The following is an 11217-nucleotide window of genomic DNA, read 5'->3' on the forward strand; positions in this document are numbered from 1 at the left end:
TCATTTTTGCTGTTATAAATGGTGGCTGAGATGATGTAACTGAGATGAGCTTCCATTAAATCTTTTATTTATGCTGCTGGATGAGAATGCTAGTATATTACTTCCACCATGGTTTAAATACACAGCTGTTTTCTCTCAAAGAGCTTTGATTGTGGGGAGGGTGATCCTTAAGAGGATCCGAGTGCCTAGGATTAGTTATAATCTGCGTAGTGTGCACCTGCCCATGACTCCCAGCATGCTCATCCATACACTTACCCACCTGTGCGTGCACTTACATTTGCTTGACATACTGATAATGGCAATTAATCTCTTGATCAGAATTGTATTGTGGAGGAGATGCAGTGGGTTGTCTAGTTAGCTGGCAGAGGTAGATGACTGTAGGGTATGGTATGCCACACATTTCCATCTTTGGAAGTGAAAGGAACAAGAGTGAGATGGGAGCTTATAGCGTGACATAATTAAGGACTTGGGTGGCACTGGCACTAAGATGGCCTTTTCCAAAGATCAGCTTCCTTCCCATACATGATAGCTCTGCTCATAGTTCATTGTGCATGGATTTAATTTCATTACATATTATGAGAGTCCTGAAGAGTGGAAGTGTTTGTCTATAAGTCCCATATTGACGTTGGAGGGTGTTTCAAGGTTGCAAAACAAGAACCTAGACAAACTCTTGGAGAGTTGTTGTCCATAGTGTGGGCAAACTTCTGAACGCTCTTTATGTGATGCTGAATGTGTGTGAAGAGTTGCCCAAGGAAACGACGGTAGTGTCTAACTGTCTTAGAAAGTTATGTGAGCATCATAGATCTAAAATAGAATCTGTGTATACAAGGACAATTATAACACAATTGGAACTACAATTATAAAACACAATTCTTGCTTGCTTCCGACGCTACAATGTTAATCTTTGGAGTGGAAGAAAACTTACAATCTTGGAGAGATGGCCTTCAAGAAATGGTTGCTCTTGCAAATAAGAATATATAGGATGATGTGAATCTCCTATTGTCTGTACAATCCGCATAATTTGCATCCAAACAATAGATGCATTGTTAATGTCGAAGCATGAACACTTGCTTGATACTGGAGTATATGTTTCATTGCTATCCAATGGTGCTTGCACGAATTAGCTAGAAACTGACTACCCACTTTCATTGCAAATGCAATGTTTGGGCTTATAGTTACTATAGCATATATGATATTGCTTACAATTGAAATTTTTGTTCTCTTAGTATTTGACTTGAGAGAATCTTCTTTGCTTGGTTTCAAATATGATGGTAGTGGGTATTCAATGCTTTCCCCCTTTGCATGTTAAAACACTACAAGACTTTGTGGATATAAGATTCTCGAGGCAACTCAAGAATATCCTTTTTTATGTCTCCGTTGATACGCATACCAAGGACATGATTTGCTTATCTCAAATCCTTCATAGCAAAGTTTTTGCTCAACGTTTGCTTCAATATGGTAATTTCTTTAGTAGACTTCCTTGCAAAATGAGTATATCTTCTACATAAAAAATGAGAATGACCAATCAACAGTATTTGTGTTTTTGTGTATAAAAAAGGGATGCTCTTGATTCCTTCTAAACCCATGGGACCGCATAAAAACATCAAATTGTTGATACCATTGCTTTGAACGTTGTTTTAAGCTATGAAGCGATTTCTTGAGTTTGCATACAAGCTCTTCTTTACTAGACTACTCAAAACCTTCAGGTTGCTTCATGTAAATATTCTCCTCAAAATCTCCATGAGCAAAGGCTATCTTCGCATCCCTTTGAACAAGCTAAATGTCCCCAATGGCTACTAAGCCAAGCATTGTATGCAGTGTGGTCACCTTGACCAAGGACGAGAAGATTTCATCAAAATAAACTCTCTTTTGTTGCTTGTATCCTTTAACAACCAACTTAGCTTTGTACTTAGGTTTAAGATGATTAGATGTAACCTTTTTTTTTTGTAAACCCATTTGCAAAGTAACCTTCTGGCAATTTAACCGAGTCCCATGTCTCATGGTTGACAATTGAGTTATACTATTATTGCATGGTTTGCTTCCACTTGACCTTGTCGTCTATTTGTATGGCTTCTTTGTAACAAGATGGCTCACTGCAGTCAATCAACTTGACATAGTTCAACCTTGGCTGAAGCTGCTTAAGTGGATGCAAGAATTTACTAAATCGTCTCAACGATTGACTATTGCTCTTGGCTTTGTCGATTGGAGCATTGCTGGTAAAAGGTGCATCAATAGTCTTCTGCATTTTCAATGAATATGAGGCGACGTCTATGAATGTGACTTTTCTACTCTCAATCTCTTTTATAGATTTCTTGTGCATTTTCTACTCGTTGAAGATAATGTGTGAATTATGAATGACTTTTATTTCTTTATCTGCATCATAAACAAGAAAAGTACACGTGTAACTTCGGATCTAGTCTTTTTTAAAACTTGGCCACATGTGCATATGATTTCACATTCAAAGACACCCAAAATATCACAGTGTGATTTCTTTCCAGACCACAACTCTTTTGAAATCTGGTAATTCAATGGCATACTAAGTGATCAATTACTACCTCTATCCAAAACCCTTGAGTTAAATTGGCCATAGAAAGCATAGCTATGATTCTCTCTTGAATCATTCGATTCATTCTTTTTGCAACTCCATTCTGATTAAGTATGTAAAATTCTAATCAAACTTGACATCTTTGAAACAAGAGCATCTGGGCTAAGATTTTTTGTAATGACTAAAATATCTAAAGAAGGTAGGACCCCAAGCACATATGTAGTCTTAGGAGACTCTTATCATATTGATCTTCTCAGTCTTAGCTTTTCCCTCTCCATCATTGTTAGACGCCTTGTTAGTTTGAGACTTTCTCTTGTTTATTTGCTACATATGACACTGTCTCTCTTTAAATGCCCTTTTTTGTGGCAATGATAGGACTCTAGATTTGCTACAATATTTCCTGTGATCCTTGCTTTTGAAACGATTATGAGTGCGACTCCTCTACTCTTTGCCACTAGCAACATACACATCACCTTGCTTAGAAGGCTCCATAGACTTTCTGTAAATTTCTTCACCAAGCAGACTAACAACTACTTGTCTGTAGATCAATTTTTCTTTAGGCACAAAGTTGCTTATGGGTGTGTAAAAAATCTCTCATGAAGAGGATAGAGAGCAAAACAAGAAGATAGACCGCACCTTGTTGTCAAAATTGAGTCCTTGTGATGTCAATTGATTGAAAAGTATGTTAAATCCAGTTAAGTGTTTTTTTTTTGAAAAAAAAACCTTCTTTCATGCAAAGCTCAAATAGCTTCTTCATTAAGTAAAATTTGTTACTTGCGCTTTTGCTCTTGTACATATTGCACAACTTGTCCCATAAAGCTGTAGAATAGCCTTATCCACGATAGAAAAGTAAAAGACTCTATGAGGTGTAGCCAATTAGTGGACTCAGCTTTGATATTAAGCATTTTTCACAGGGCTACTGTGTATAGTCATCGCCCTCTGAGTGTTTAAAGAGTGCCTCCAGTTGACCTTTTTAAATTAATTCGTTCTAAATTTTCTCTTTCCACATGGTAAAGTTCGTGCCCTCAATTTTCTTAATGTTGTAAATGTCTTTCTCAAAAGAAGAAGCTATAACTATAAGACTTGAACACTATGGCAAGAAAACCAAGAAACTATGGCAACAATGGTGTAAAAATGTTAAGAGAATCTCCTCTATAACATGAGCAAAAATCAACTTAGTGCCCAAAGTGCAAAAAACACATAAATTAGATGCACAAAAAAATTGACAATCTCCTCTGTATAGAGAACAAAAACTCAACACAAAATGTGCATAGAATCGACCATAAATTGACGAGAAGGTAAATTGTGCATAAATTGAGTCAAAAGTTACCAAATAGAACGTCAACACAATGTCAAATGCACCTATCTCTCTCTCTTTATAACCTATGGTGAGGCCGCATAAAAAGGGGATCTCCAATTACTTGTATCACTTAAGGTATTTTGACAACAAAAGTTACCCGACCCAACCTCAAAGAAGATCTCACCAACGACCCTCCAAAAAGCTCAACAATCACAACACTTTTGAACCGAGTCTCATAAATTGTTAGAGATAATTATCAAAAAATAAGCCAAAAAATGACTCCACAACGGTGTACAATACAGTGTCCGCAACTCAACGTACATGAGTGAACCGCACACAAACAAGTTCTAGATGAGATGCAAGCAATAAACTGTAATCCCTATGAGAATATAGATTTCAAAAGAGCTAACTAGCACTCCAAGTGCTCACAAAAACACATTTGACAATGCGTAACATCCCACACTGATAGGCTTGTTGCAAACTTACTACCTGGGAAAGTCCCTGCACCCGTCTCTAAAGAGAAAAATGTAACCTATGCTTATAACTAAGCCATATGCATGAGAATCGGAGACCAAAATCTCAAAAAAGTTAATCGTAGATATCAAATTTGTCAACCTCATAGAAAAACAATGCATAAAAGCTCCACATGTATTTTTGTCTTCGAAAAACTTTACTGAGAAGTTTATGGCGTGAAAGCCATTTGTGTGAATCATAATCCCAGATGTCTTCCCAAGTTCTGACGCCCTTGTCATGAATTCTTCTTGCTGTCCTTTGCTGAGTAACAGGCAATGGGGGTATGGGAGGCCTGGGCCACCAGATAGATTCTGCATTCCTGGCTGTATTGGATGAGGATCTCCGTCTGTTCCAGGCTTGCCATATAGATTTTAACAGAGGAGACCCAACAAGGGTGATCTCCTCTGGTCCAAAGAAAATGGTTAATTCCAAGGTAACTCGTTCCAGTGCCTATTCCCATGAATGTGAAATAGCTTTAGATCCCTGAACAGTAACGTTGCCCATTCTAATTCTAGTTGCTCCAAAGCCCTTAGCACCACTTTTATGGCTAGCTTATCTGCCCACTAACCCAGGTTTATTAACCCTAGCCCTCCCATGGACTTGGGAAAAGTACAAACTTCCCATATGACCTCGGCAACTCCTTTTTTGAAGGGGTCTCCTGACCATTAAAAAATACTGTAGATTTTGGAAGATTCATTAAGATGAGACTCTAGAGGTCTCCAACAACAACTGAGAAAGAAGAGGAGGTAGGCCGTGAAACCCAACCATCTATTGAGCTTCCCTTTGAATTTATCTAACACCCAGTCCCACCTTTGTCTCATAGACCTAAAGCCTGAAGATCTGTCCCTCTGGAATGATTTGACACCCTTGGGTCTTCATCCAATCAGGGACAGGAGATATGCTCTCACTCCAGTCTTGGAATGACTGATTTTGGATCCATAAGTTGAGAAAAAAATGGTTAGTGCTTTCCATAAGTTCCTGAGTGACCTGTCTTCATTTTTTAGGAGGCAATTGGTGTCATCTGCAAACTGTGACAGACATTGTTGTCTATTTGTTCCTGGTAGGGAGATGCCTTGAATAAGCTTCATCTCCATCCATCCTTTAATAAGGCAATTGAGGCCATCTCTTGCAATGGAAACAACAGAGGGGCTAATGGGCAACCTTGCCTCATTGATCTGTTAAGCTCAAAAGCAACTGCCAACATAGCATTAAGAGATATTTTAGCATGTGCATTCCCAAACAGTGTTCTTACAAAGCCAGCTAGATTTTTTCCAAAGCCCATGTGGATGAGGCTTTTCAAAAATAAGGACCACTCTAGCATGTCATAAGCTTTATCATAGTCCACTTTTATGAACACAAAGTCTTGATTTGTCTCTTTTGCATACTCAACCCCTTCCCATAGTGAAATGACAGCCTCAAGGATTCTCCTTCCTTTGAGGAACCCTTTCCGCTCCTCATTAATCCACTTAGATAAGTGTACTGAAATTCTATTGGCCACCGCTATGGAAAACACTTTGTAAGCAGTAGTAAGCATGGTTGGGGGCCTTCCGTTTCCTAGCTCTTCCTTAGGTCCTCTTTTGTGTAGAAGTTTAATTACTCCTGTGTTAATTAGGTTTGGTAAGGCATTGTATTTGATAGATTCTTCCCAAACCAAAAAAAGACCCGGGGTGAGGGCATCTTTATACACTTGAAATAATTCAGAAGGTAGTCAATCCAATCCTGGGGTTTCATTGGGTTTTAGGTCTTCTATGGCTTTGTGAATATCAACTTGACAGGTGGGAGAGTCTATTAAAGGCACATCTTCAGCTGGGATGACTCTTTTCCTAAACTCCCAAATAGTGTCCCTGCTGACTGAAATTTCTTCTGTAAAAAGGGCTTCAAAGTGATTCTTAACATACATCACGTTGCTCTGATTAGAGTCAGCAGGACCAGTTCTCTAGCATTCTTCCTTCTCAAGCTCCTAAACATTTCTTTTGATGGTCTGTCTGCCTTACCTGCCCACCATTCTTTGAAAAATAGAGTTGTATGTTGCAAGGCCATGTCTTCTTTGGCTGTGAGCTGACATCTAAGGGTATATATTTTGTTTTGGGTACCAATGTCTACCTGAGAGGCGACTTCTAGGATATAGAGCTTAGCCTACATATGGTATTTCTTTTCCTTCTTGGCCTTTGTCACTGCTTTCCTTGTTTTTATGAGGAATGTTTATGACTACTTCACTGCTGTGTTCCATCCTTTACCAGGGGACAGTTCCTCAAAAAAAGCATTAGTCCAGATGCAAGTAATACCCTCTATTACCTCATGCCTGGTGAACAATGCTATCCTATTAAACAGGTTGGCTACCTGAACTGCATATAGCATCTATCAAGTCTGGCCTTTTTGGCCAAGTCTGCTATAATTCTGCCATGTGAACTCTCCTTCAGTTCCTGCATCCCATAGGTCATGAGTCTCCTTATAGTTATCCCAACTAGTCTTATCAAGACCTTGGACCACCATCCCAAGTCTTACGAATCTATCCTCCAGAGATTTAACCATATTGAAGTCCCCAACCATGATAACAAGTCTTGGTATGGTAGTAATTTCATCCCATACTTGGGCTTTGTTGTTAGCATTACCTCTTGCATATACTGAAATAAACATATAGTTAAAAGGAATGAGGCAGAGGTATAGCACACCAATACTGAGACTTGAGAGAGGACCCTTCTTTTGAGGAAAGTCCCCGCTGATCCCCTGTCATGAGAAGAGACAACCCACATGAAATCATCATTTATTTCATTGAGCCTCCTAGTCAAATCTTCTCTGACAACTTTGATCTCCTGAATAGTACGTATGTCAACTGGATTTCCCTTTAACCAGTGACTTATCTTTTTAGCTTTTGTGGGATCAGAAATCCCCTTCACATTCCATGACACTATCTTCATCTATTGGGTTTTTTCTTTCCTTTCTCTTGTTAGGACCTTGTGGGAGTTCTGGTCACTGTCGCATGGGATCTTTTGTTGTCTTTGGATATTTCCATGGGCTTTGGGGGCAAGTTGGAGTTGACTTCTTGTAAGGGTGCCTGAGAGGTTTGATTGAGATCTAACAATTTGTCTCTGACCTCCACTTGCATGTTGTTTAATATCTCTCTCTCTTCTGATAGCTTTTCCACAGGAGTGGCTGCAATCTCTTCACCATATGCTTCCGAGGAAAATTCAAAGACATCCGAGTCACCCACTCAAGGATGTCTCCAAGCAGAGCCTACCTATTTTAATTCTTGTGTTTGTACCTGTTGTTCTCCTTCCTAGTAGAACCTGTATTTTTGTTTGGGATAGTGGTGGAAGGGGAAGAGCCTATTTCTGCTTTCTGGTTCTTGTCTTTTGGAATTTCCTTCTTGTCAGAGGAGGAAGCATGATTCTAAGGAAGTAGAGGAGGGGGGAATTTAATTGGACAATTCCTTACAAAGTGCCCCGCAGCCCCACAATGGAAACATACATTGTGTAGATATTTGTAGGAAATAGGTTGTTCCATGGATTCACCATCATCAATGGCTATTATGATGGACTCTGGCAAGGTTTTTGAGAGATCTAGTTCAATTATTATCTGTGGGTGTAGGATGGCTTGTAATCCCTCAGTGGCCTAAGGTGATGGTGAAAGTGAAGTGGCAAGTTAGGAAGCTCCACCCAAACAGGATAGTTCTTTGTGGCGGTTTTCTCTAGGCTAAAAGATTTAATCCATTTGAATAGGCAAAGGGGGGAGGCTCTTATGACCTAGTGTCCTGTGCTAAGGATTTCAAAGGCCATCTCAGAGGTCTTGAACATGAATACAAAATGATTCTTTGGCAGTGCTTGGATAGTCTCCACCTCACATCCTCTACTACCCCATTGATTCCTAACCCAAGCTCTTGGGGGCCTGCAATAAGACCTATGAGGGCCTGAACTGTAAGTCTTTCTCAAAATTTTTAATTTGAGATGCAAGAAGAATGACTATAGGCTTACCTGTATTGTTTGATCCCGGATTGTCTTCATCCACTCTCTGGCTGTGCCTACTGAAAAGGCCCGGGGTGCCATCCGGGGAGGTCCAAGAGGGGCCCTCCTGAGTAGTGCCCGGATGCAGGCTTTGTGTCTGAGAGAGAGCAACCGTTGGAGAGGCATCTCTTTCCTGTTTGAGTGCCTCCTGTAGCTGAAAGGGGACCTCTTGCGGCAGGTGCTGAAACAGCTACTGGGTGAAAAGGTTTGACGGGTCCACTTGGAAAGCAGAGGAGAGCTTTTGGCTAAGTAGGGGTCTGTGTGGGAGAAGATTGGAAGTGCACCATATGTTCTCATGATGGGAAGAAGTGGGGTGGGGTCTAGGTGCCACCCCCTGTACCAGAGGGGGTGATAGACATGACTATTAGCTTACCATCACTAACCCTAGCTTAGCTTGGCCTAGGGCACGAGTTCTCGAGCTCTTGCTTTTGTCGACTAGTGCATTTGTGTCCGAACTTTGAAGAGAGTGAACTTCGAAGTGTGTATAACTCAATGCAGATGCAAAGCTGAGGGCACAATCCAAAAGAGGAAATTGTGTATATGCAAGAGCCGTATGCTTTCTACCTTTGTATGTGGAAAATGGATGCCTGTATGCATGTCAAAAGAGATGTACGATGTCTCTCCTCTCACTCTCTCTCTATACGCGTATGCACGAGAGTATGAGTGTGCACTGTCCACTTGTGTGTACTCTGGAGAGTCTCTCAATTCAATGCCGGGGGACCAATCCTCCAGCTACTAAGAAACTTTGCACACATTGGAGAGTCTCTCTCTCTCTCTCTCTCTCTCTCTCTCTCTCGCGTATATGTGCGTGTGTGGTACGCACACTCCCTTCTTCTTTTCCAAAAGGTTTTTAGTTGCGCTACCTTCAAGGCTTCAGCTTGCGTTGATTTCTTGCTTACAACCAACGCCACTTTCCACCAAGGCTCTGTTGCCATTGTCTTATGTGTTGAACCTTACCTCCGTATTGCGGGAGGACCATGTGTGAGGGGAGGGGCTAACCATTGACACCACCTTCAAGCTTTGATACTTGTTCTAATGCATCGTGCGCTGTGATGTTTGCGTGTGCAGAGCAGGAAGGGAGAGAGGAGACAACACATGAGTCGGGGAACCACACACTCATAAGTGAGTGTGTGAGAGGTTCCTTTTATTATGTACAAATGAGAATAAGTAAATGTTAGTGAGAGAGTTAGTGTAAGGTTAGTCAACAGGATGACCATTGGCACTTTACCCAAACACTAAGTTCTTTGTCGTGGAGAGTAGCGGGACTCTTGGAGGCATTCCAATTTTGCCGCCTCTAAATAGGCTCCTCTACTCTAGAGGGTTAGTTGACAAGACAACAAACTGGCTCCTCTACCTTCGAGGCAGTGTTAGGATTTGAAGGGCAACCTATTCTTTCAAAAGATGGGTTGTAGAAAAATGCACCCTTCCCTATAGAAGAGTCTATTTTCAGTTTGCCCTTCCAATGAGAAAATTTCGCATAATTTACAAGGCAAGATACTATATTCTGTCAATGAGTATAACCAATATACATATAGATATTGTAAATGAGAATTAATATATATAAAATGTTTTTTAATTAGCCCTTCCATTGACATGTATTCTATTTTTTCACCCTTCTCTATAGAAGGATATTTTTTGAACAAGCCCTTCCAATGACAAACTCAAAAAAACTTTGGCCTTCATACGACCAGCAAAATGCCTTAAGAAGGGCAGATGGGCGTCAAATCCTATCACTGCCTCGAGGGTTAGTTGACAAGACAACAAGCTCTTCTAAACATAAGTGACTCAAGTGCAATGTTCTAGACCAAACGCCACAAAAACTTGAAGGTCTTACCACTCAAGATATTTTTTGGCTTTCTAAAAGAAGCCTTGGAGGAGAGTTGAGTTAGCATATTTCCAATGGTTTCAGTGATGATTCATACTTACCTTAAGTGTTATTTTGGTTTTAAAATATTAAATGGATTTTTTTAGTTTCATCTTTCATTTCACATCCTCCGATTCATACTTACCTTAAATGTTATTTTTGGTTTTAAATCATTAATAAATGGATTTTTTTAATTTCATCTTTCATTTCACATCCTCAAATGGCTTGACTTCTCTTTGATTCTATTCTTTTAGAATGCTAAAGTAAAGCTTTACCTTGCATAATTCTGATAATTCTATACATACATACATATAGCGACATGCGCGCGCACACACACACACACACACACACACATATATAGCGACATGCACACACACACACACACATAGCGACATGCATAAACATATATATATATACACACACACACACACACACACACACACACACACACACACACTTACACACACCCCTAAGAACTCATTAATACATATCTATATAAGTGTGTATATATAGATATAAATAAATAAATAAATATTAATGAGCAAACCATGGTAAAGGGACAAAAACCATGGTGAAGGAAAAAAAAAGGTGAAATATGTGAGACCTTAGTTCAAAATTCCTACAAATTTCAAAAATTATGCTAGTATTCTCAATTTGCTTCTTTGAAGGAAACTGGATCGCTTAAAAAAAGAGACATTCTCGAACAATGCTTCGCCTTATATAATTCTAGTTAAATGCAACCTTATAATTTTATCACTTTCTTATTGTTTTAGAAAGCCACCGTGGCACTTTCACTTGTTTTGACGGCAATGTCTAATCCCTTCACATTTGCTAGGATATGACAACAACGATGACAATAACATATGAAGAGATTACCCATATAATTGACATGTCATTTTTGTTGTGGAAAGGTTGGTGGAGGAGGTAGTCGCATGACAAGGTGCCACATTGTACATTGACTAAATTAGGAAAGTTACACACCATATGTAGGTGC

At 39.8% G+C, this 11217-nt stretch overlaps 1 protein-coding gene across 1 annotated transcript; it reads right to left on the reverse strand.

The window, feature by feature from the left end:
- Nucleotides 1-4036: 4036 nt before the first annotated feature.
- LOC147443694 (uncharacterized) lies at nt 4037-9118 on the reverse strand. Its single transcript, XM_086527711.1, has 2 exons — nt 8330-9118; nt 4037-8255 (listed from the first exon to the last, which is right to left on the reverse strand). The coding sequence occupies exons 1-2, from the start codon at nt 8654-8656 to the stop codon at nt 8223-8225; spliced, it is 360 nt and encodes a 119-aa protein (XP_086383837.1). The 5' UTR covers nt 8657-9118; the 3' UTR covers nt 4037-8222.
- Nucleotides 9119-11217: the final 2099 nt, after the last annotated feature.

The sequence above is a fragment of the Adiantum capillus-veneris genome, chromosome 13 (genome assembly GCF_014529385.1).
Source record: "Adiantum capillus-veneris isolate H3 chromosome 13, ASM1452938v2, whole genome shotgun sequence".
NCBI lineage: Eukaryota > Viridiplantae > Streptophyta > Polypodiopsida > Polypodiales > Pteridaceae > Adiantum > Adiantum capillus-veneris.